Genomic DNA, 26,884 nt, shown 5'->3' with positions numbered 1-26,884 from the left:
AATTTGTTTAGTGTCCCAACTTTTTTGGAATCCGGTTTGTATTTTACTAGAGATAGAGATCATTGTAAAAACTACCGGTTTGTGAGTCCTGTGGTTTGTCTTTTTCTATTCAAACTGAGGAATGAAGTAGCACTCATTGCTAAGGATTGCTAAGGATGTATTAAGAGTTTACTCTGGAGCTCCTTAAGGATTTGGGAACCATGAGGAAAAAAAGCAAACCGTGGCTTATAAAGATTCATTATTATCCCGCATGAAGGATACTAAAAGAGACAGGTGTGTATTCCAACAGAAAGTGTACTGTGAGTTTGATTCAAACCAAAGTAAACAAAGTACAAATTTGAAAGAGATTTGTGATATTTCTCTATTTCTCGTCACATCTTCCAGTGACGCATCTGACCAAGGCAGAGCGACTGGTGATTGTGATGTGGACTGAATTCAAAAAGACGCTAATAAATAAAGAATAGAGAAACTGTTCAGCTGTCACAGGAACCTCGGTAAAGTCATAAACACGTAGGTGTATCTCTGGACTATAAATAAACGCACATAAAAAAAGAGCTGTTGTAGAATTGGGACAGTTTAGCCCTTTCTTCCATAAGATACAAGAGACAGAACAGCCTTTAATACGTTTGGCCTGGATTATACCTGAAGGGCCAATGGAACAGGATATGATTTTGATCATCCTGTTGCTATTCTGTGAAGTTGTCGCACAATACCAGTGGAAAGTAGGACAGTGTGTCTCTCAGATGCCCATTAACCCATAATGATCGGCACCAACAATGGTTGCCCATGTTACGGAGCAGCAGTGTTTACAATCAAAAAAACTATGCAACCAGAAAGACAGAAACATAAACCCGTCTCTCCGTGTGTTTTGCATTCCCAGTAAAAGACATATTTAGAGTTTTAACTTAAAGTAGCAGCAGCTGCATAATTTTACACTCAATTTTCAACTTTTGAGTCAATTTATTAAGTCAAAATAAACAAAAAAAACAACACATAAGTAATGTGTCAATAGCATAATACTTAACTAATAAAACTGACAAGCATAAAAATAGATTTTAAAAAAACTGACTGAAAATTAACCAATGCAAATCAAAGATACAGCGGAATGACAACTTTTACTGGATAATAAATTGTCCCAGAATTTATTGCAATAAACAATAATATTATTGTTTTGAGTCAATTTTAAGGTAATATGCTGGTGATGGCATAATAATGCAAGACTGATGCACTTCAATTTTGAACAGAACACTCCACATTTTTAATGTGCAAGACATTTTTAATGTCAAAAACAGACCAACCAATAAACCAATAAACAAAAAGAATATAAAAACCACAAACAAAAAATAGAATAAAATAAAATAGAAATAGATGAATAAAATAAAATAGAAGATTAAGTCTCTGTAAACAAAATTGCTTCAAAAAGAAAAAAAAAATCACTAATCAGAATGGAAATGATCAAGCTCATTTTAATTGTGATCAATTGATTAACTGCTTATTGCGACTGGGTTACAGGTAACGATGTGTGTGAAGGTTTCAGAGCCGCCTACTTCTTCACGTTAACTGTTTAAAAGCAAAGCAGCGAAATTGACGTTCAACTATCAAACAGACCTTTATACGCGTGTATAAAAACAGGTTTAAGACATATATGAGGTTTCGAGTACCTAGCTTGCCTTGCCATTTTTGCTGAATGTCTCTGAAGTGCTTTTGTTGATATAATCTTGCTTCAGACCTAACTTCATACACACATCATCAAGGAGGCTGATTTAAGGAGGACAGGGATGCAAAGTCCTAAAACTTGACTCAGAAGAGACAAGATGGAATGGGGAAAAAATATTTCTGTATCATAGAGTCTAGTGAACACAAATCATGTGAGCATTTGTTTATGTTGGAGCCATAACCCCTCCCTTCCCGAACCCCCCTCCACACACACACATACACACACACACCCTCATTCAATAAAACACGGCTTTACGACAATTAGGACATAATATCCTTTCCACTGGAATGTCACCCATGGGGATTTATATTCTATAACAGTGAAGTGATTTGACTTTGTGAGCTACGCACATGTGTGTTGACATAAAATGAAATAGAGAAACTAATGCAATAAAGAAGCTATTTCTTTTGAAGTTCCTGCCTGTTTGGATTTGGCCGCTTCTTTCTCATCTGGGGGCAGCTGCGATGATAAGATGGAAAAGAAGAGCCATATCTGAGGAATTCCTGAGCGAACCAAAGAGAGAACGCTGCGTCCTGATTGTATCCCGAAGAAATGTAAAGGCTAAAGGAACAATGAGCGATATAAAATGTAACCCAGGCAGGGACAGAGAGAGAGACAGAGCTGAGATTAAAAAAAAAAAAAAAAAGATGATCGATGGTGTTAAAAAGACTTCAGAGGAAATGTAATATGTTCATGCAGGAAGAGATGAGAGGAAATGTTGGCTATAGAAACGCGCTGATGGGCAGATTTGCCTTTTCAGTGAGTGAGGTTGGCCCAATTAGAGAGGCGGGTTACCAAGCACACCCGAGTTCCTGTGCGTGCTTTGTGTCTGAAATGCCATCTGATATTCTACAGGCACGGAAGAGATCTTTTCATTCACACAGTCCACACATGTACACACTGTACCTTATGCAAGTTCTAGCAAGGCATGCTTATTTCCAAGCATGCAGCTATGAGGCAAGCTTACTAGACCACATGCTAAATAATAAAACAAGGGCCGATCCAACATTTTCAACAACGCATGCCATAGACTGGTCAGATATAGTCTATATAATAAACAGCTGCCACATTTGTGCTCATTCAATTAAAGCAAGACTTTTATTTATGCTAATTTGAGTTCAAACATGCCTGATCACACACTGGACCTCTGCCTCAGTAAACAGTAAGGGCAAAGGCACTGAAATAATTCACAACGCCTCGAATTGATCTATCTAGTTAGCACCTGGCTGCAATGTCTCGCTCGTGCCACAAGGTGGAAACGCTGCACCGGATGACGATGGAGAAGTCTGCTCTCGTACAACAAAAACTGAGCATTTTTCTGCATTCCAGAGGTCTGAAAATGTTTTATGTTTAGCCTTCTTTATTTTCTAAATTTTAACCAAATTTTAAGACGTTTCTCTTCACGTCAAAGCTTTTAGACTTTGTTTTGTCTGATGCAGTCTTAACAATGAACTTCACTGCAAAATGTCCAGTGAACATATTATGCCTTTTTGTACTTGTTTGGCTAAAGGAGGCTTTAACCAAGACTTTTTTTTTACCAATAAAACAGTACACAATAACATTATTAGAGGCATAGTAATTAATGTAAGATAAGAAAAGAGAGTCAATTTAAAATAAAGATTTGCTCTGTAATGTTTTTTGTTTTTAGCGAGTCATTAATATTGCTGGGGGAAAAAAATGGCAACAGAACCGTCCATCGATCCATCCATTTTCTTGCACCCTTTTTCCCTCAGTGGGGTCGGGAGGGGTGCAACAGAACCGATCAAAACAAAACAAAAAGTAAAACACTACATAGGATTCTTCTTTTTATGGTTAAAAATAATTAAATTACCAACTTCAAACCCGGCGGCGGAACAGAAACGGTATAGCTTTTTTTGACTACAACTGTGTCAAAATTTCAGTCAGGTCGCAGGTGATTTTTCTTCTTTTCCGCTTCCGACAGAGAAAGCAGCAACTCACCGCCTTGTATCTGAAAATCATCAGAGGAGGAAATGTCACAGAGCAAAGCACCCGCAGTCATTCAACCCACTCTTCTTCCAGCTGACATAATGTTACTGTCATAACCAAATGAGGGGCTGGGAGGACATTACACAGCTTTGCTTCATTGGGGAAAGTCCAATCCAAATTCTGACTCCCGCAGAATGCCTGCACCCACCGAGCCCACTGAGACTGGACCAGCGGGACGAAAGCTGGGAACGCCGCGGATTAACTGGAGGAGCTCCTGCATGACTCAATGGAACCAGGTGTTCCAGTGATAACACAGGAATTGGGGATTGTCGATGAAAACGGCTGATGTCATAAGATTTCTTGAGAACAAAAGTATGCAGGGTCTCTGCTACTTTGTCTGATAGAGTCCAATTTTTCTCAATATCCCAGATGTAGAGGTGGGGATTTCAACACAACTCTGAATCCAGCATTAGAGAGACCAAACTATTCAAATAAGACATGTAACTCTAAACAGTCAGGCAGAGTGAAAAACTCATGATGGGCTCTGGTTTCGCTGGTGCCTGAAACACCCAAATCCATGTGGAATACATCATTATTTAGTGACTCTGCCTTAAAGATTTATTAAACAGCGGACATCCTTCATCAAGATAGACCAGAAATCACACACGACGACGACGACGAAAATTGGCAAAGCGGTATTACTAGGAAAATTAAAGCGTACTCCACAAATTATAGGTTTGGGAATAGATAGAAAAAAATACTTCGAAGCTGCAGCAAATGTTTGTCCGAATCCAACCGTCAGTTTAGTTAGCCGCACGTTTCACAGTAGTCCCGAACAATGGGACGGCCATTTCTGAACGACGGCGGAGATGGATAGCTCGCTTAAACACGGACTTGGGCGGCAAAGAGTTATGCTCAGGGTCCTTCGCCATAAATAAGATTCATTAAGACGCAGATGAATGCACATCTCATATTATCGCAGCATTTCCTCCGCAGGGCACTTTCTGAACGAATCAATACTGGTCTCGGCGGTCATTAGTGCACTGATGGATCAGAGCCGGGCTGGCCTTTTAATGGGACGATTTTCCATCAACACGACTCCGGATCGCTCTTATTCATCATAATAGGTAAGGACATGGATATGCGGAAACCTCCGCTTCTCCGCCGCGTCGTTTAGTTGACGGATGGCAAATATGGCCTGTCACTCCGCCACATAGTCACTCATCTGTTTAAGAGAACTCCCGTCCAGCAAGGTCTCCCCTTCATTAATCCCGCCCTCATTCACACTTAAAGAAAAGAGGCCTCGTGAAATCATAAGTGACCTTGGGATGAAGTATCTCTCTGCTGTCGGAGAGAGGCGCACATCTTTAAACTCTTCTCTTTGCCACGCCGGCTGAGTGAAATCAGAAAAGAAAACAGACCATGAGAGATAAATACCGCCGGTGTCTTCTTGGAAACGTATCGCCGTGACAGGCGACACTGACAGATAGACGTTGGCAAGCAGATTTTCTCCTCTACCCCAAAGACATTCATCTTTCTCCCCCCCCGCCCCCCATCAGTTCCTGCATAGATCAAATGGTAAAAAGATGTGAGCCAGATGCTGGGCTCTCTGCTGACTACACTTACTCAACAGTGCCACTGAGTCACTCATTTTATCTGGCAACATAATCTTTTCTTACAATAAATCTCATCTCACAGACGAAACGTCAAACGCAGAGGGTGAAATGAACTAAAAACAAACACTTCTGTATTTGACGCTTCTGTATTAAATACCGACTTGATTAAGCGATAAATAAGTAAGAATGTTGCTTAAGTTAAAAAGAAAAAAAGATGAATAAACGCAAAGTGTTAAATAAATATCTTGCTCTAAAGCAGTTAAATTAGTGCTCAATCTAAATGGGAAAGGAGTCAGGAAATTTATAAAGTGATGAAACACTGCCACCTGGAGGGACTAGAAGTGATTCGAAGCATTTCGAATGAGCGTCTAAGGGCCATCTGTTGTTTCGAGGGTCATAAAATGCTAAAATATAAGGTTACAAGAGACCATTCACCATCAATCCTTATTTCAGATCAGAACCAGCTTTATTGGCCAATGCTGTGAGCACAAACAAGGAGTCTGACTGTGGTTTCAAGAGCTCACAGAGTACAGACATCAATTGCAAACGAATAAGCTTTTGAAAAATAGAGGATAAACGAAAACGTGTGTATATCTACAATCATTTTTTTATAGAAATAGAAAAAAAATCATAAAACAAGGTTGAGGTTACTTTTTTTTCAAGAATAAAAATTAGATTATTTTTTATTTTTAAATGTAGAGAAGAGTTTGGTTTGGGACACTTTCATTACAATCACAGAACAGGCTTTGATTCTGAAACGACGACAACTGACACCGGGCTGCAGCTGTTGAAGATTTTACTAATCTTGTACGCTGCGGATTAATCCATTAATCCATCAATTCATACATCAGACAACAATCAGACTTTGAAGCCCAGCTCAGACGGCGCCTACCCATTTGTCCCATCAGAACTGCACATCCCCACAGCTACATATCCTAGTACAATAAATAATAAACAATAATAATAAAACACTCAATAAATAGCCACCTTATTCTTAGGCGTCGTGGTCAACAGAAGAGTAAAAAGTACACAGTCACACCTTTTACACAAGACTTGGGTTGACGGTGCTCACCTTTGGTTAATCATCCCTCTGAAGTTGTAATTAGCTCTGTGTTGGGATGGGTTTGGGATCCAGGGGTCTGTATATAGCTGGCTCCCTCTCTCATGGCCAGACCGTTCAGCTCCACAGTGGGCGTTATGCTGCTGTGACGGTCAGAGAAGATTAAAACGAGAAAGTCAACCGTGGGGTTTAAAAGTAAACCACTAAATGTACTTCAGAGAAGGAGACAGATGAGGTATGATGGACAGTGCGCACAATTGTCAATAAAGCTAAGAAAGCTAATGGTTAAGAACCAATAACTTTTATTTTAGTGCCTTGCAATAGCATTCATACCCGTTTAACTGATATATTTTCGAGTTGCAAACACAAATTTAAATGCGTTTAGTGGGATTTTGTGTGATATACTAATGGAGAGTAGAACCTATTGCTAAGTGGAGAGAGAATCATACTGGGGATTTCTTTATTTATTTTTTACAAATGAAACATATTTCCTGCACTTACATTTGCCTGTCTTTTTTTTTTTTTTTTTTGCAATGTCAGCATCAGTGATGGACTTTGTCCTCATTCTTCACTGCAAATTAGTCCAAGCTCAGTCAGACTGGATGTCTCTTATCTTAAAAGCGATTTTAAGATAAGTCTTGCCACGAATTCTCAAATGTGTGTTTGGTGTCGTCAAACCATCCCAATCTCATATCTGACTGACTTTTTTTTTTTTTTTTTGCCCTACCTGGGTTGCTGTTGACGTCGACTTTAGGCGAGCGGGGCGCGGGCCTACCCATTTGTCCCATCAGAACTGCACATCCCCACAGCTACATATCCTAGTACAATAAATAATAAACAATAATAATAAAACACTCAATAAATAGCCACCTTATTCTTAGGCGTCGTGGTCAACAGAAGAGTAAAAAGTACACAGTCACACCTTTTACACAAGACTTGGGTTGACGGTGCTCACCTTTGGTTAATCATCCCTCTGAAGTTGTAATTAGCTCTGTAGTTGGGGATGGGTTTGGGATCCAGGGGTCTGTATATAGCTGGCTCCCCTCTCTTCATGGCCAGACCGTTCAGCTCCACAGTGGGCGTTATGCTGCCTGTGACGGTCAGAGAAGAATAAAACGAGAAAAGTCAACCGTGGTGTTTAAAAGTAAACCACTAAATGTACTTCAGAGAAGGAGACAGATTAGGTATGATGGACAGTACGCACAATTGTCAATAAAGCTAAGAAAGCTAATGGTTAAGAACCAATAACTTTTATTTTAGTGCCTTGCAATAGCATTCATACCCGTTTAACTTGATATATTTTCGAGTTGCAAACACAAATTTAAATGCGTTTTAGTGGGATTTTGTGTGATATACTAATGGAGAGTAGAACCTAATTGCTAAGTGGAGAGAGAATCATACTGGGGATTTCTTTATTTATTTTTTTTACAAATGAAACATATTTCCTGCACTTACATTTGCCTGTCTTTTTTTTTTTTTTTTTTGCAATGTCAGCATCAGTGATGGACTTTGTCCTCGTTCTTCACTGCAAATTAGTCCAAGCTCAGTCAGACTGGATGTCTCTTAACTTAAAAGCGATTTTAAGATAAGTCTTGCCACAAATTCTCAAATGTGTGTTTGGTGTCGTCAAACCATCCCAATCTCACATCTGACTGACTTTTTTTTTTTTTTTTTGCCCTACCTGGGTTGCTGTTGACGTCGACTTTAGGCGAGCGGGGCGCGGGCCTGGGCAGGACGCTCTCGGCCAGTGCTTTGGCAGCAGTGGAGTGCTGGGCCTTCTTAATGCTGGTGCCCTCTGCCTCCCACACCTGTTCCCCAAGGGTCAGCTGCACAGTGAAGATCTGAAACAGCGACACCCAGAGGGCAAACCAGCACATTACAGACCCAAGCAACTGGAATTGCATATCAAGAAACACGCGCTCCTTCGTGATGCCTTTTAATATTAGAACACATGGGAATTTTTATTTTTTTTCTCCCAAAAGAAAAACTGATGAATATTTTACCTTAGCGTGTGCAGGGCCTCTCTCATTGAGGAGCTTGTACTGTGGCTGGATCCTGTTGAAACGGGCTAACTCATTCACCAAGCACATTGGAGTTTTCTCTTTAGGGTTTGCCATGTCCTCCTGGGGCGAGCCTTGAACACACAGCAGCCAAACACACTCTTACCGAGGACAGAGCTACAGTTTTTGCACTGTTCAGACAAATCATGCCTCATTTGTGTAGAAAACTCTGGTGGGAAACTTTAACGTTGGAGAGTCCTCAGTTCATTACCTTAGAAAATCATCAGGAAGTGAATTTAATTTGATGTTTTAATTCACAAAAGTTGATCTAATATATTTTATGGATTCATTGCACACAGGGTGACACATTTTGGTCATTTCTTTCATCCATCCATCCATACATTTTCTGTACACCCTTGTCCCTTACTGGGGTAGGGAGGTGCTGGTGCCTATCTCCAGCTAACGATCCGGGCGAGAGGCGAGGTCACCCTGGACAGGTCGCCAGTCTGTCGCAGGGCAACACAGACACAGACAGGACACACAACCATGCACATACACACTCACACCTAGGGAGAATTTAAAGAGACCAATGTTTTTTTTTTATTGGACTGTGGGAGGAAACCGGAGTACCCGGAGAGAACCCACGCATGCACAGGGAGAACATGCAAACTCCATGCAGAAAGACCCGGGCCGGAAATCGAACCCAGAACCTTCTTGCTGCAAGGCAACAGCTCTACCAACTGCGCCCTGTCATTTCTTTCAGTTTCTTCCATTTTCTTTTTTTTTTTTTTTTCAGGCTAAGATGTTATTCTACATGTGCATATGCTGGACAGTATATGCACTTTAATACTTTTGATCAGGGCGCTAATCGGTGAAGGCAATTTTGGGTTTTGTTACACAGTCGTCTCGTGCAGTTTTTCTACCACGTTTTTTTTCCTTCCACTTAGCTTTCCTTAACATCAACACTCTAAACAACCAGAAGTGAATTGTTGAGATAAACGTCTCAGTTGCATTTGGATTGATTTAGATGCCTCTATTGTTGCAAAATGCAGGTTCAGCTTTTCATTGAAGTATAATAAATGCAAAACATTAACAAAAACAATGTTTGTCCAGAGTAAAAAAAAAAAAAAAGATACATCATTTCTTTGGGAACCTTCCACATAGTCACTATAATGACTTGATGATCATAAACACAAGATGGCGGTGCTGTTCTGTCATCATACCTGGTGGTGTGGCAGACACAGGAGCGTCCCCATATCCGACTGCAGGAGCAGGGCAGGTGGGTGTGGGGGCCGGGCCTGTGCCGTTGACAGAGGGCTGCAGACCCAGGGGTCCTGGGCTGGCCATGGCCGTCGGAGAAACTCCAGGGGAGAGGCCAGGACCAGCCAGGGGCGCTGCGGTCTGTACTTTCACTTGAGCCATGCTCTATTCCTGGAGGAGAGCAACGACAAACAACAACAGGCCATGTGTAAGTCACACCTCAAATTACACAGAGAATCGAAACATTGTCATTCATTTTACAGCCTGAAAAGTAAGCTGGACATTGTTCCACACACACACACACACACACACACACACACACACACACACACACACACACATTTTCAAAAGTCTGAAATCCGTGTAGGATATTTTAGAACGTTTCTGTCCTGGAGAACCGACTCCTAACGGAGCCGTTCTCTCTTTTTCTCTCTCTCACATTCTGATCCACTAGCAGCTAATAGACACAAACAATGGAGCTTTATTCCAAGGAGCTTTACTCATGTTACTGCTGCCAACGGCGAAAAAGGAGGCAGCCTGTGAAAGCGGCCCGAGCGAGACAATGGACATTGAATTACAATTTGTTTTTCAGGAGGAACAAAGCACGAAGAATTATATTCAGGTTTCAGCGGTCGATCTTAACCGTGGGCCAGATGCAAATGTGTTGGTCCCGTAAAGTTCTAGTCAGAAGTTTACACTGTTTGTGGCCGTGATTGTCGTGCAGTCAATTACTTCATTGGATATTTTTAAGGTGGACTGGTAACAAAGACAAGATTTTGGTGCATAAGTCTGAATTTGTTGTGGATTTGAAGAGTTTTAAGGTAGTCCTTCAATGTCCCGTCTACTTTGTGCAATGCAGTGCGGCAGCATCATCCGATAGCTATAGCGCAAAATTGAGTCGAGCGTCAAGGTGTCAATTGTATATTTTGTTTGAAACACTCACAGTAAACGGAAAACTTTCTAAAACTGTGACAAGTGACATTAGCATTCCATTATTTCTTTTCTTGTAGAGCCTCTGTATTAATAGGGTTTTTCTGAGCATGCTAACCACGTTCCGTTTTTAGAAAGGTTGGTATTTTAAATTGGATCGGCCCCAACAGGACGATGATCCCAAACACATCAAAACCAGCTAAAACCAGCAGCCTTCTGGTATTAACAAATCAAAGACCTAAACAGACAGCCTCCGTGTAAACGCTTGAGATAATCAAGGTCACATCTGCAACGCTCGTCTTTCTTGAACAGTAGAAAAACGGCAGAGGGGAGCCTGAGACCTAACAAGTTAATTTACACATTTTAATGATTTTTATTTTTATCTCGTTGTTTTCCTCCTTTAGAAGACCGAGTTACACAGCGAGGAGTAAGTCCGTACCACAGCACCGTCTTGCAAACAGAGCACCGAGGCAGTGAAAGCCATAAAGTTGGAAATCCCAACGTAGATTTTGCAAATATTTTGCCTGCAACCTGTAATATATATGCGACATGATTTTGTAGCGTGTGCTGTTTAACCAACCAACGGTGAAGATTGAGTAAATGATGCCGCAGTACCTGCTTTCAGGTAATTGGATCAGTTTCTTACTATGTAAAAAAAAAAAAAAAAAAAGAACAGCGTTGGATGAAGCACGAGTCTATCAGGACAGGTTTACAAACCAACTAGCTGTAGGCATAAGGGAGAACTTTTAAATGATAATGTTTCAAATTTAACACAAATTGCACTTTTGACTGAGCCGGGCTCACATTTCATGCTGATTGTAGCTGTTTATAGGTAGCTTAATGAGTTACAGGCTTATTTCCTGTGCTTGTTTTGAATATTCCTCCCTCTCCCCCAGCTTCTTGGTAAAATCTTGGACCGCAGTGGGATTAATTAGAAGCGAGCACCCAAATATAATTCCACTTAAGGTTTCGTACATGTTGGGGCGGCCCTGAAAAGTTGTCGCTTGCATGGTCATATTTTCAGACATCAATAACTTCTTTTGTTTTTAATCATGTGCCAGTGGTTCATATATACAACTTTAAAAATTTATTTTGCTTCAGTTTTTTGTCACACTTACATATTTCAGACCACCAGGAAAACCTTAAAATCAGACAAAGACAAACTGAGAACATAGAAAAAACTGTTTTCAAACAATAACTTAATGTAATAATCCAAAATAACATGACAAAGCAGCCCCACCTCCCCTTGCTAAATCATAAATTAACAGGAATTAATCCCCTTTTCTTTGGAAAGCTGAGTTTAACTTCCACTTAAATTAAAGAATTGACGTATAAAAATAAAACTTCATCTGCCATTCAAAACAAATTCAAAAGCAGATGAGCAATTACCAGCAATCAATGTGAAAAGTGTTGTAAAGCCTTTGGGGATCCAGCAAACCAAAATGTTCAGCTCTGTAGAGTACAGTAGGGTCTGAAGTGGCCTAGTCCAAGTCTAGACTTTTTGATTCTCCAAACAATTCTCCAGATAAGTTTTTTTTATGAATGCTACTTTATTCCTGATGACATTTTAATATGTTTCCCTTCTCATTTTGTTCTTCATCAATTTTGTTGCTTTGTTTGGATAAGTTGCGAAAGACTTTGTAGAAGTGTCAAACTTATTTTGGTTTGAATGTCAAGATAAGTTTGACATTCAAATCTTTGTGATCAAAATTTGTTTGATGATCTGCAACGTGTGTGACAAAAAAAAGAAGAAATCTTTAAGGAGGCAAACACTGTCACAGGACTGCAGTGTAACGATGCATGACACACCGTTTAAGAACATGTACTTAATGCTTAATTTGAGAAACAGGAAAGCAAACAGTTTATAAACTGATTTATTGAGAGCTCAGTTAGTTCTTTGAATAAAAAAAAAACAGGTAAAGTATATATTCCCAGAGTTAAGAGTAGAGGGGAAAACAAAGTCTAAACCTGTTAATCTCTTGGTTGAGGAATTAAGCCACTACAGTTTGCATGTTTTCTTTCGTTTATGCAAGTGTCACCTGTCCATACAGGTCATGGCTGGAATAATGTAAACAACACTGCACTTCGAGGCAGAACACATGCATCTTTGACTCAGCAGCAGCTCACTGAAGTTCATGTATTTACATTTTTCCTGCAAATAGCGCTTGGGTGTCCAGTCTGCCCCTGGTGCTCTGGAAGCGGAGGGGGGGGGGGCTGGGTTACAATGTCTTATGCTGCAACTCTCACCAACTCACGTATTACTGAAACAGCGAGCTATCGGGGGTTTATCACTGTGTGCCACTGCAAACTGAAGGCATAAAAAAGAAAAGAAGAAGAGGTGGTGTAGCGTTAGAGCCTGACTGGCTGCCTGCAACCTATACATCCCAGCTACTGCACAGCTTAGCAAGGAAGCTAACGATACCAAGAGGAAAACAGCGTTTCCTCTAAATGTCAGTCCCTGAAAACGGAGCTGCAGAATGACCAAAGGCGCATACTGTCATGAGTGTGTCGCTGTGGGTTTTCTTAAACGGCAAACATTTTTTTTTTTTTAAATCAGACGACCTCCGGTTAGGCTCGCTTAGCCGGTGGAGGTTCATCATGGCTGATCGGCCGAGAACACCCCTCTCTCTTTGCTAGCATCTCCACACCGCCCCATCTTCCACGAAAAGTCGTGGAAAATTCAGCCTGATCTAACAACACGCACGGACCGAGAACGACGTGGCAAAGCCTCCCGCGACTACCTCACAATGACGGGACAAACATTTAGAGGTAACAGTTTTTTTTTTTTTTTTTTTTTTTACCTTTGTCCAGGGCCAGACCCCAGTTACACCTCCAACATTGGCAAACACTAAAGAGAACTGGATGGAAGAAGGGAACGCACCATCTTATTGGTCCGGGATAAACATGACAAAATACGTCTTGTTGGAAGGAAACAACCCACGAAGGGGATATTTTACGCAGAAACTGCAGTTTTGGTCATTTCAGCGTAACCACAATGTGCAAAGCGAGATACGACAACCACTAGAGGTTAAGGTGCGGGTTGAATGAATCGGCGACCCCCCGCCATGAGAAAAATGGTTCAGTCCAGGTTTTGCTACCTCAAAGCTACAAGTTAACTTTTGATTCAAATCCATGTCCAGCGGCCCTAAAAAGACCGTCTGCAAACAATTTGTTTCAAAATAGCCATCTATTTTTATTTTCAAAATTGCACTTATATGCCACGAATTTGCAGTATCTTTAAATATTGATAACTTGAACAAAAACGCTGTTAAACATAATTTGGAATGGGTATCTATCACACGGTAAGGACAGGATTATGAATGAATCTTACTGAGGAGATAAAAAAAACCTGATCAGATCAAATGTATCACAAACCACAGGAAGTCACAATACCTGCGTCTGACCACATGTGTTATGCTGTTAAGTGATGACTTTCTAAGTCTGAACACTTTCAAATTATTCTCTTTCAATTTCTTCTTCGTAAAGGCAAGATTAAGTCAAAATATATATTTGTAACATGCTATAGCAGCCTACAGAGGGCGCCGCAGGACCACTTCTTCCCATTTTACCCGTTTTGAAATGCATACAAAACTATGCCCTTCAGGTAGGTATGAATAGTGAAAAATAGTCTACATTTAGTATATTTATAAAGTAAATCCGCTAAAGATGTAATATTCCCATGTTATTTTAAATGAAAAAACATAAATAAAATAGTATTTAGCCAGGTAATTTGTCATATTTACCTTTTTTTTTTTTACTATTATTATTATTATTTCTGGCTTAAGTTTAACTTGTGTTCTCCCAAATTTAAGTCAAGTTAATAACAGTAGGTTTAAAAAAAATATACAGAAATTGGGCTGATGTTAATCCATTATTTTGAACCATGTGTTTTTGGTTCTATTTTACAAACAGCTCGCATTTTACTGTATAAAAATCCAAACCCTGTGAAGAAAAAGTTTTGAAAACTATATATACCTTGGCCATTTAGACAGAGACAAACATGTTGAGAGGTCAGACCAACGTTAAAAGTGAATTTTTGCTTTATTGTTGATTACGAAAATGAACAGGCACCTTTTACATGGAGCTTGCACATCCCAGAAAAAAATAAATATAAATAACACACCCTCATTAGTGTTCATCACTCACAACAACCTGCAAACTAAAAGTTCAAAACACGTCGGAAAAGAAAAAAAAAAAAAATCAAAAACAAAAAAGATAACCGAAATAACCATGAGAAAACAAACAAACAAAAAAATATATCGTAACATCCTCACTCAAATTCTAAAAACTCCTGATCCCACCTGCTGGATGAAGGCCTTTTCTGTATCTCTGCATACTTGCTGTTCTGACTGCATTTACATTTTCTTCACAACCTTTTGTCCTCAAAGCACAATGACAGTCTACACACCCATTATGACAGGAAAACATATCCTCCAATAGATGTCTTGGTTATATAGTTGTGTGGTTTTTTTTAGATAGCTGTGGCATTATCACATTCACTCAATCTCATTCAAGAAACTCCTCCAGACCAAACGCCCCCCCAAAAGGTTCGTATGAATTCAAGTATCTTACCGGATAAAAGTTCGATTAGGAATGGAGTGATTACAGCCTGAACTGAGCACCGCCTCTAACGGTGAGCTCTAGTGATATTAATCTGAAACCCCACCCCAACAAAAAAACAAACAAAACAAACATTCCCTACAGGCTGGAAAGACTAAAAGTCCTTACAGTGTTTGATGTCTATATGAAAGGGTAGGGTCCAAAATTGCATGCACTGTAAAACTACCAACTTTTAAATGTTTTTGTACCAACTTAAGCCTGCAGTTGACTGTACTGTACTGTACATACCAAAATTTGCAAAAGATGCAGACTAACTTCCAGTGAAATAAAGCACTACCCTTTAAGATTCACCCAGACACTAAATGCATCCTATGCGATGTTCTGTTGCATCGTCAAAACATTTTTAAAGACCTATGTACAACATTTGCAGACAATGTGTTAAGTTTACAACATAACAGTCTCTTTTGGTGGAAAATATAGTTAAATTCAAAATATTTAATAGGTATCTTTTTTTTTTAGATGTGATCTCTTTATTGAAAAAGTACCTGAGCCAAAACTCTGACAGGGGGGAACGTCACAAAAGCTTTCTGAGCGACTCCTTTGTCCTCTTTCGGAGCTGCTCTGGAGATCAAACGAGGATTTAAATTAAATGACAAGTAGCAAAGGAACATCAAGAGGAACCGTACTGACCCTTCAAAAAACAAAAGAAAAAAAACAAAAAAACAACCCCCATTCCAATGCATCATCCAGTCAGAAAAAAGTACAAAAGCAGATTTAAAATCAAATGTTTCAAAGACAGAAAATTAAAGCATGTTAATTTAAAAAATACATAAATATATATGCATATATATTTATATATATATAATCGTACATATAAAAAAATGAATCAATTTTCTCTTACAGACATTCTTTAAGTGGAAGAGAGGCTGCTGCACATCTGAACGGCTGGACTAGTGACAACTGCCCCAACCTCTAGAGGAGAAGTGCGCCGAGGGCCTCAGATGACTGCAGATGCATCACTTTTTCTGTTTTATCCTCATTTGTACCACAGAAGGAAGAACAGCAACCAGGCGGAAGCCGAAGAAAAACAACTGTGTAATCTCGAGACAGTGGCTTCAAACAATGGCGGCTTACAGTATATCTGCAAGTGACGAATAACGCATGAATAGTTCCTTTGCAAACCAGATAACTTTCATAGTGCATAACAATAAAAATAATAATCATGGAAAAACGAACCGAACGGAAAAAAAAAAGAAATAACAGATGAAGCATTTTCTTGGGGCTTAATGGTCAGATCCCTTCTAGAAGACAATTACGTTAGGATTTCTCTTTGCAGGTCCCAACATGCATCCATCAGTCGGTATTGCACAACACAAGTACCTTTAAAATGCACCCAACGCAAAAATAAAGTAATAAATCGCCAAAACTGGAATTTTTTTAATCGTCTCTCTGAGAAACCCGCTGCCTTTGTATCCTGTCTGCCAAAAACGATACGTCCTGGGTACTTCTAAATCGCAGCTTATTTTCATTTTCTATGTTACAACCGACTAAAACATGCAGCCGACTGCCTGCTTGGAAAATGCAGTCAAGAGCCTCCAGCGCATGGTGTCCGTTATTCCAGTCAAAGGTCAGAGTTCAAAGACTGAATGATTTAAAAGTGCTTTATGTAGGTCAGTAGGACTTCTTTCTTCTACGTTTATTACAAAGTTTGTACATTAGCATGTATCATCTGTGAAGGAGGGGGGGAAAAAATGAGGTTACACCATCTATCTCCAAACTTAAACAGGAAAACTGTGTGTGTTTGTAGAAAGTACTCACCGTGATACCACCATTTTGTTTTCTTTGGATTTTTGTTACATGTTCTTACATAAAAAGAGTTATCAGGTGGTCGTCTCTGTGGAAAAAAAAAAAAAAAAGACAACAAATTTCAAGTTTAACGAATGCAGACAATACATGAAGCGGTAGTCGGAATCTGTCCGGTCCTGCAGATGTACCTTTTCTTTGCAGCTGGACAACATGCTGATAATACTAAGACAAACTGATTGCACAGAGAGGGCTGGTGACCAGTCTTCCGTCAGAATAGATAAACAGATGTGACCGTTGCTATACACATGTGGGTGGACAGGTATATTCTCTCCTGTGAACATTACCTGCACAGTTAAAAACAAACAAATACATGTGAGGTTATTAAGATAATACACAGAATGTACAACCGCAGCAGAAAGTCAAAGCTGACTTTTAACTGGTCTGTTGGTCTATTCAATAAAATCTCAATAAAATACAGTTTTTTCTTTTGCTGCAATGTGATGAAATGTGAATAGCTAAAAAAAAAAAAAAAGAAAAAAGAATACTTTAATATTCTTTAATACCCTAACCTTCAGGAAAAAATAGGTATAAATGTATTTCTGTCCCAGAAATCAATCTTAATGATAATCTCTGATTTGGCTGTTTGCAACAACTGGAGGTTCTGTGTATAGATCACAGAGGCCAGGTTTGGCCAGCTTGAGAAGAAGCAACAACAACAAAATAAAGGTCAATCAAGACAAAGAAACAGTTAAAAACAGTAAGTATGTTGGGTAAAAAGAAATCAAACATGAATTCAATCAAATACTTTTAGACTAAGAAATGAGCAGCCAGAGATGAGAAAGGCAGACAGAGGGGGAAATGAGGGTAATGAAGAGTAACAGTGAGTTCAGGTCGTCTGGCACCAGGCTGGGCCTCACTGGACAGTTCCAGAACCACACGACTTACAAATATGTAGGAAAAACTCCAGATAAAAAGCACATATTCAATATCAATGCCGAACAATGCTCATTTGATTTATGCTTCATAGATCTACTTTGGAGAACAAAATGGATCAAATGAAGCTCTCAATAACAATTTTATTAGTCCGATAGTGCAGCCACGCTTCTGCTCCTACTTCACTATGGCGAGTTTTGCAAACAAACACGCTTAAAAGAGTGACTATGTTATTTTATTTTTTTTACATTGAAATGAGTACAGCTAAGTTGTTGCATGTCACATGGTGTCAACCGAGAGACTTTTATTGGAAACCTTTATTGATAAACTGAGTGTTCCCTCGGTTTACACAAAGTATAAACTCAAGGTTCATCCCCAAACCTATAAAACTTAGTTTATGCCGAGTTCTTACTGCATCCCATTCGTCTAGATATTGTGTGGGAGCCTGCAGCTGGCAGGAAGTGAGATTAGCCGTCTAATTGCCGTTCCAGGAGAAACGAGCAAAGCAGCTCAGTTGCAGCTTAATGCACTTTCACTTTTAATCTCTTCTTCTGCCCGTCGTAGCAATAAATATAACAATGACAACATTTCCCAGCTGAAGTGCTTAAACAGAATGAGAATATTTTATTAGAATTGCATATTATTTGATTATTTTTACAACTTAATTGAAAATGAGCTGTTAAATAACTCTGCTACTGCATGTTTAGGACAATAAGCCCCCCCCCCCTCCCCACCCCAAAACTACATGAACCACTTCAAGCAGCAAGAGTTTGTTTATGAAACCACTTGGGCCACCAATGTTGTTGATCAGTGGGCAAATTGATGAATCTCAAACACCATGCATACTTAGTTTCTTTTCACCAAGATACAGACAAAAAGATAAGTGAATAAAAAAATCTGTATTGGGCACCTTAATAGCGAAAGCATGAACCGTAGAGGGCGCCTCCAGAGAGGAATACTAACCTTCCTACTAGTGGTACTAACTAAAAAGTCTAGATGGGCAAATTTAAATTATCATAATTTTTCATTCCAACAACTAAAACAGAAACATATCAATAAAAATGGCTTATTTTTCATTTTGCCAAAAGAGCTTTAACTAAAAAAAAAAGATGAGATTTAAACAATTGTGAATGCTATGAAGTCATCAATAAGCTAATTAGTGTTTCCCATTATGAGTAATACATTTAAAGGTTGTTTTCCATAAAAATAAACAAAACAAAAAAATAGATCATGTGAACTAGCTTATGTTCTGAGAATGAAGTTATTTAGTTTAGGTTTTCAACTATGAATACTATTTTTCAAACTTTACAAGCTAACTTTACAGTTATTGTTAAGGGTCGACTTGTACTTTGATGAAGGCCAGTGAGTGTTTATCTGTCCTGCTTTATGCTATCAAAGTTATCTTTCGCTCAGCATTTTATCATGGTTTATGTCACTGTGCGGGTTAGGATTGGATGGCAGATATCTGAAGATGTCACTTTACCTCGTTTGACCTATTAGAGACAACATAACAATGATAAATATGTAGCCTATAAATACCCACGTGAGGGAAATCAGGACTGCAACTGGGAGCTGCACTTGTGCTTGTTGCTTTGTTTAATGAGGCTGGCTAAAAACCCCTCAGTCTTGCTTACCGTGAATCCAAAATATTCAAATTGCATTTAGTGGAGCAAAAACAAAGAAAAGCCTCACAATGTTAAAAGAAAAGTCAGCGTGACGACCTGAAAATCTATATTATATTCTAAACAAGAAACTTAATGCTTACATAACTCTAGAAGACAAAAATATGGTGATTTATTAAAGAAGATTGAGTGGAAGTGGATGTTTGTGACTGGACTCTAAAGTAACTAAAGCACTGGAGTGGAAAATGTATTAACTAAGGTCTTTAAGGTCAACAAGTACTGTTTTAGAACATAAATGGCTTAAAGTATAGAAAGATTGGTCAAAAAAGCAGCACATGCATTATCTTTATTGTCTTTTCTACCTCTTGATCGAACACAGAACCGACAGTGAACTTCATCATGTAGTTGAACGGCTATGGTAATTTGCTATTCGTACTTCAGGAGTCTGTGAGCATGTGTAAGTACTTTAAACAGTTTTTCTTTTTTTTTGTTCACCCCACCATGTGTTTAAAAGGCACATTTTTAATAAAGTTTCAATTTTCTCTTGCTTCCCACCCAAGATTCAAAGTTCCATCTAATATGTATAGGATTAACAATCAATTACTTTCTATTAGAGCAGAAAAGTCTAAAAGGCGACAATATAGTTAATGAAAGACAGGGGGGATATGCTCAGGTGGTTTGAGGGTCAATGAATAATAAAAAAACATAATTAAACACCTGAAGGTTGTTTCTGACTTACCTGAGGTGAATCAAAAGGATATCGACCACTAAATTTGAAAAGCAGCTGAAATTTCTCTCCTTCATACAACGTGCCAGGAGCACCTTCCATATCTACAATCCACCTAAAAAGGTAAAAAAAAAAAAAAAGAAAGAAAGGCACAGTGTTAAAATATGACTGGAATCTCATTCAAACAGACTGATTACGACATTCCTCAAGTCAACTAAAAATAAACACAGGTAAAGGGGGAAAAACAGGTTTGAATAAAAAACTGGTGGCAGCAAATCTGAAATGAAAGTTTTGACTTTTGTTTGTTGCTGTTCTGGGCCAATGGACTATCAATAATCTTCAGGTAAATTGAATTATTAGGGTAATAAATAATTTATGAAAGCTCCAATGGTTATTTATGGGTAACTTATGTAAATCTTGCTCATGATATGTGGCATTAAAAATGAAATAGTTGCAAAAGGCTCTATGATTACTGACCGAATTCAAATATCCAATCTGTGCAAATCTGTCATCCTGTGTCTGAAATAGAGTGAAATCAAGAACTGAGTGGATTTCTGTAACTTGACAGAGATCACAGCATCACACCATGCCAGAGTGTATTAAGAAGACAAAAATTCAGAGTTTGTCCTGGTATTTTTGTTAATGGTTAATAGAAAAGCAGACTTTCTCCCTGATACATGAAAACTTTAAGACATCCAAACGATGGAAATTCCCAGGTCAATAACTCAGACAAAGAAAAAAAAAAAAAGACACAAAGTGTTTCTCTTAAACACAACATTTAAAGTTAAGGCAATACTGATCAATAGGCGGTTTAAACAAGTCCAGCAAGGCTTGTTGTGACAGAAGATAGATAAGGCTTAACATGTTCTTTTCTTTTCAGTATTGTTTCTAAACCAGACAAGCCAATGCATCACAACAACCCAGCTAACCACATTTGCAAGCTAGCTTTCCCTACGTATTGCAGAAGATTGTTACATAATTTTGCTAGGTTAACATATCAAAATAACAATAAATTTTGTGTTTTGTCATTTTAAGCAGTGGTAAGAAAAATACAGCTGTTAAATTTGAAATGTAAATGAGCAGATTACGGCCATTCTTAACATTTTTATTTAAATCCTAACACTGGGGTGTTTTTACTCAAGGTGATCATAGTGCAAGACTTTCATACTCACTAATGCCGACACTAAACTAAAGATAAACAAGTAGAAAATCCTAATATTGGCTATCTCTATTCTATTTTTCATTAATCTAATTGTACACAGGTATACGTCTGTGGACATAAAATGTGAATAAATTCGCAGCAGCCAATGCCATCTCCTCTGTCACTTTAATAAACATACTTTTAGAAAACATTTTATTCTTCATTTGGTTTTAAAGACCCCACCATGAAGGATCATATCTAGAAGATAGTGTGCTCTATCATCAAAGTTTTAAAATAAACATCTTACTTTAACTGTACCATCAAAAGCTTTCAATGTGACTCCACTGACGATGAAAATTTAGCTGAATTTTGACAGCGGTCTGGTAATAACATGATATTCCTTTCATGCGGAAGACAAAATCTATTTTCACCTCAGGAGTCTGTGCTGACCGAGCCAGGAGTAATTTAATCCGTATCTGATGGAAGCAAAATTTTCTTGGTGCTTTAAACTCTAACATGAAATGTAGCTCTTAGCTCCTAAACAGTTTACATGACACAGAAGTGACATGCAATCTATCAAAATCTAAAACTGACTTTGCTGATGATACATTTAATCAAGTAAAAGTTTGAAACAGCTTCTGATAGTGGATGGACAGAAATGCATCAACACTGAATTATTATAAAGTCCATTACGGATATACTTTTATCCAAATTGGTGTTTTGGTCTGAAGACAATCAGCCCACCCACTGAAATGATGCGACTGCCCTGAAGCTGCACGGTTATTACCTGAACCACTTAGGGGAAGAAAAATATCTTTATAGAACGCCATCAAAGTAAACACTGATGTGCATCGAACGTCAATCTCAGTCATGCTGGTGTTTTCATACATACTTAATTCAAGTGACTTCAGGTTTCAGTGATGTTATAGAAACATTATCAGACTGGTTTTCTTAGCTTACTGTGGCTTTAAAGTAACAGATAAAGCATTTTGAATAACATATCTTTGAAGATTTTATTTATTTTTTTTTTAAACTCTCATTTATGCTACACTAATCGTAAAATGTTTAGATTTATTTAATATTTTCTTCTGTCTACATTTATGTTACTTGCTTTACAAACTGATTTATTTTTTTGCAATTATTTTGTAAACGGTAATATTACAAAAAAAATCTAGTATCACACAAAAAAGCAAAAAGTAAAGAACAAATGTGCCAATTCTATTCTGATACTAAAATCAGAAGGTGGCAGGAACATGACAATCTCTGACTGGAAGTAAAGATAAGAAACCCAATAGATTTACAAAGGATGTTGGTTTCTTAAAAATAAAAATACAAATGAAAAAAAAAAACACATAAACTCCTCTGTACATTACACTTCTGCCACTGCATAGATATACTGCCAGTGATGTTTACAACGCGAAATCTCAGTGAATGATGCCTGACATGAGCCGCTAAGAGCAGAGCCAAGGACAAAACGCTCAACATCATCCAATTCGCCATAGTCAGCTGGTAATATGACACAGTCAATAAATGTAACATTAAACCATTTGGACAAACGACGGCTGGGGGGAGAGGCCAAGTTACATAAATATGCAGCAGAGGAGACACAACAGGTTTTTTTTTTTTTTTTAGGTGGAATTTTCCTTACTGCCTGCCTCTAATTATGACATCAAGTGTCATTATCTAATGAGAAACAGAGACATGGTGTACCATAAACAAAAGCTATCAAACTGACAATGCATCATCGCAGTAGAGACATCGCATCAAAGTGTCTCTTGGGAAGTTTTTTCTTTTTTCCCCCTCCCCATTAACTAGGTCTCATTGTTAAGTAATGCTTCCTGAACTAAAGCAGAGTAATTCCCTACTGCTGTCCATCACTCCAGCTGAGATAAACCCTAACAGAGACTTTTCAACCTCAGAGCTGCTGAAAACAGAATACACACACCCATACATACCACCTGAAACCTGTAAAGCGAAAGGATCACAGGAGCCAGCTAAACTGGTTGGGAGACTTGTCAGTCATGAAAAAAAACAAAAAACAATTCATATGCTTCATCGCCCGGGTGACTTATGTAATGAAGAAATTACAAAAACGTACCGTCTTCCCTGTGCCAACAACTTGCTAAAACTTCCACTTATCCCCTGGAAGAAAGCATGGATCACAAATACTCCTCGCGTGCTTGCTCTTTGGAAAAATATTTTCCAGAGAGCGAGCACAAATGTGGAAGAACACAGAGATCAAAAAGTCTCCTTTGTTTGTTTCATCTTAATTTCAGCAGATTATGTGGTTAAAATTAAGTACTTTGAACAGGTTTGCTTCACATGAATATCGTCTTGAGTTGTTTGCGCCACCGCTGAGCAGGAGTGACGTCAGCATATCGTGGTCCGGTAGACGGTAGTGACGCCTCATAAAGAATCGTGGAACGAGGCGGCAACTTTTAAAGGTATTAAAGGGAGAGTTGCAGTTTTTAACAACAACAACAACAACAACAAAAAGTACCGACCTTCATTAACAATCTAAATGAAAACCGAACCGCAACAACATCCACTGACTTTCAGGGAAGGAATGCAGGGAAAAAGGTTAGCTCCAAGCAGCCAGTGCTCCCTGTTATTTAACCCCAGCGCATGAATGCCAACCGTTGAATATTTTATTAGAGTGGAGAGCAACACTGAGCATTAGAGACAGTCTTCTGAGGGGCCAGAACTACCAGTCGCTAAAATGACCCCGATTCTTTCTGTGCAGGAGCTCCATCTTACCTCCAAACCTAATTTACTGAACAAGCAACCTCCTCTCCACACCAGTCGAAACACTTAGCCTTTCATGGAAGTCAACCAGTTTGTAAAAAACATTAGAAATAATAAAACTTCTGATGTGATTTTTTTGGCTTTTTTTTTTATTTTTTATTTTTTTTACAGATCACTTACATTTGAGGAATTTTGCAATGCTAAAATAAGCAGGAAATCGATACTCACTGTGTGATGGTGTTCTGTACACTTTTCTCATTGAGCGTCATTCCTGGGGGTGGATCATTTTGCAGAGCTAATAATTCCTTTTGTAGCCGTTTCTGTTGAAAAGCAGAGGTCACAAAACGGCACTTGAACGTGACTTAAAGGAAAGCAGTACAAAACAACTTATTGAGGCCAAACAGAGGAGCATACATTTGACCTGTACATAGTAACGATGACCTCAATGGAAATTATAGTACTGTAATCTAGTGTTATATACGGCCCAAACATTTAATAATTACATAATTTACATCTTAAAACTAACTTCAGTATGATAATGTGTTAAATAATGACCATACTCGAAAATAATAATGAATACTTTTAAGTGTGAAACAACAAATATGAAAAAATTACCATACATACAAACTGACAATAAATGCATTTATATAGATTTAAAAGAAGGCATTAGAAAAGTGTCAAATTTAGATCTGCAAAATACATGACATCAACATCACCTCAGTGTCAACGTGTGCAATATTGCAATTGCTAAGAGAACAGCTTGGATGCAATATTTGATGGGCTATTATATTTCAAGTGTCATGCATCCATTAAATGCATTTGGTCAGTTAGATGTGCTCTCAATGTCCTAAATACACACACTTGCTATACTCTATATTTTAGGAGCCGAGACGCTAATGCTTGAAGAGTAATGAGGACATGACAGAAAAGAAGAGTGAGAAAAATGTGGATTAAACGCAACTGATCTCATATATTCAACAACAGCAATGTGTTAAAGAGCATATTTTCCCAATAGGGCTCAGTTTTATTAAAATATTTTTTTCCAAGGTACATTTCAACAGGCCAAGCAGGTTTACCTACGTAAATATTTTGCTGTTCGGTCAGCTAACCAAGCAGTCACATTTATGGTTTTTGTTGAAGTTGCACAGCCTGCAGCAATAAATTTATAAGGGTGTTGAAAAGATATGAAGAGTTGCAGCAAACATGAAAAGACAAGTGATCCCCTCTTGTTTCTTTTGGCGATAAATTTGGCTGTGTAAAAGCCTTCGAGAGCGCATTATTTCACAATAGAACTATATGCTTTGTCAATGCGGTGTAGATATTTATTTTTTTACTTTTTCAGGCTCTTGTTTAATCAGGAACAGGCATGAGTTGGCGTGCATTCTCATGGTATAAAAAATACTGGGGGGGGGGAAATAACATTGCGATCTTAATAGGAGAAATGGCTTTCACTCCTGAAGTTTCCACGCCATTTTTTTTTCAGCCAGAAATATTTTCAAGCCAAGTCTGCGTTTTTATAAACAAATGAAAGAAGGGTAGCAGTTTTCTTTCAACCATCTAACCAGAAGTGATAACTGGTTAGCTAGCTAACCAGAGCTGAGTGGGATTACTCTTTGCAAAAAAAAAAAAAAAGAAATAAACTGAGAAAACACTCCATTAAGCTATTTCTCTTGCATCAAAGTAAATCGTAGGAAGGAATATTTATTGGTTTTGAAACGGGAACTTTTAGGAGTCTTGGTACACCTTGGTACTGCCTCATATCTAATCAGGACTGATTGTGAGCTGGTAATAAAGCAAATAATACCTAGATCAATCAGTTTACATACATGGTAGATAAATAATAAATAAATACAAATCTTTGTTTATTTAAAAAAAATATAGCTTTTAAGTCGTCAGGTTTTTAATGTGCACTTTTCTATGACCTTGTGCCACATGTATTTAGTTAATCTCAACAAATATGCTGGTGTTGATACGGACATTTAAACGATCTGACTCAGGAGTTAACGGTTAGTAACCCAGTAGAGAGTTAATAATAAATGGATATATTTTCATCAATAACCTACAATAGACGTTCCATAATCAATACGTTCTTTACGTATTGTCTGTCGGGTCTCTTTTGACTTTTTGCGTCTGTTGTATGGAAGCCATACACCTGTTCAGGTCCGCCTGAAACTGTATTTAACTGCGCACCGTGTCGTTAGCGGACTGTAGAACTAGTCGACCAAACAGCGACCAGCTATTAAAATTACTTCCAAAATTCTCAGAACCACATTTCCTTGAATTATCGCCCCTTGTCCTTCTGAGGAAAAGCCACAGGCAAGCATCAACACGTAGTTCGAGGAAGCTAGTGTCCCTGTTCTCTTCAGCTTGCCGATGATGATGAAGAGCTAATACTGCTGCTAGCAAAGACCAAGCGCCGAACCTGAGTAGTTTAGGGACACATTTCACGGCTTCCACCCAAATGTCAGTGCCGCTCTTTGATAAATACACATACGCAAATAAACTGGCAGTCAAAAGCCGAGAAAGATCAAAACGGAGAGCCGGTAAATTACATATATTTGCTCGCTATTAAATGTATCCTTACCTGCATCGACGCCATGATGGAAACCCCCCCCTGCATCAGCGCAGAGTGGAGGACGGTGCGTCAGGGAGTCACGTGACGACAGAAGTTGTTTTGACAGTGAGAAACGCTTCACGTTGCTTGACTGACGCAGCGCCCGGGTCACTGCTCAGTCACTTCAGGTCGCTCACAAAATGTGAGGCGGGTGTAGAGCTTCAACGGGAATTTTAATAAGACAAAAATAAAAAATAATAAAAAAA

General features: G+C 38.6%; 2 protein-coding genes and 1 long non-coding RNA gene across 3 annotated transcripts in view; 1 reads left to right on the top strand and 2 right to left on the bottom strand.

Annotated features, from left to right (window-relative positions):
- stau2 (staufen double-stranded RNA binding protein 2) overlaps nucleotides 1-13,579 on the bottom strand; it is an 87,974-nt gene extending 74,395 nt beyond the window's left edge. Inside the window, exons 1-5 of the mRNA XM_081601362.1 lie at nucleotides 13,332-13,579; nucleotides 9,564-9,771; nucleotides 8,344-8,474; nucleotides 8,022-8,181; nucleotides 7,296-7,431 (exon numbers count right to left, since the gene is read on the bottom strand). Of these exons, the coding sequence (XP_081457488.1) occupies nucleotides 7,296-7,431; nucleotides 8,022-8,181; nucleotides 8,344-8,474; nucleotides 9,564-9,762 (626 nt within the window). The 5' untranslated portion in view covers nucleotides 9,763-9,771; nucleotides 13,332-13,579. The remainder of the gene's footprint in view (nucleotides 1-7,295; nucleotides 7,432-8,021; nucleotides 8,182-8,343; nucleotides 8,475-9,563; nucleotides 9,772-13,331) is intronic.
- LOC108165707 (uncharacterized) lies at nucleotides 12,333-17,015 on the top strand. The gene is made up of 2 exons (XR_001776042.2): nucleotides 12,333-13,299; nucleotides 15,994-17,015. It is a non-coding gene; the product is annotated as an uncharacterized LOC108165707 (long non-coding RNA).
- Nucleotides 14,553-26,872, bottom strand: ube2wb (ubiquitin conjugating enzyme E2 Wb). Its single transcript, XM_008396383.3, has 6 exons — nucleotides 26,649-26,872; nucleotides 24,293-24,384; nucleotides 20,191-20,293; nucleotides 17,085-17,240; nucleotides 16,909-16,984; nucleotides 14,553-16,819 (listed from the first exon to the last, which is right to left on the bottom strand). Exons 1-6 carry the CDS (start codon nucleotides 26,682-26,684, stop codon nucleotides 16,806-16,808), a joined length of 477 nt encoding a protein of 158 aa, XP_008394605.1. The 5' UTR covers nucleotides 26,685-26,872; the 3' UTR covers nucleotides 14,553-16,805.
- Between the last annotated feature and the right edge of the window lie 12 nt (nucleotides 26,873-26,884).

The sequence above is a fragment of the Poecilia reticulata genome, chromosome 20 (genome assembly GCF_904066995.2).
Source record: "Poecilia reticulata chromosome 20, P_reticulata-male-v2, whole genome shotgun sequence".
NCBI classification, from domain to species: Eukaryota; Metazoa; Chordata; class Actinopteri; order Cyprinodontiformes; family Poeciliidae; genus Poecilia; species Poecilia reticulata.
Note: the sequence above shows the minus strand (reverse complement) of the source record. Positions and strands in the feature narration are given on the sequence as shown.

Excerpts from the sequence above, each read along its gene's own strand:
- ube2wb (XM_008396383.3), bottom strand. The coding sequence starts at position 26,684 with ATGCAGGGGGGGGTTTCCATCATGGCGTCGATGCAG. Across the intron at positions 24,385-26,648 it reads CCATCATGGCGTCGATGCAG|AAACGGCTACAAAAGGAATT; the intron begins GTAAGGATACAT and ends GCTTTTCAACAG. Across the intron at positions 17,241-20,190 it reads ATCCTTTTGATTCACCTCAG|GTAATGTTCACAGGAGAGAA; the intron begins GTAAGTCAGAAA and ends TTAACTGTGCAG.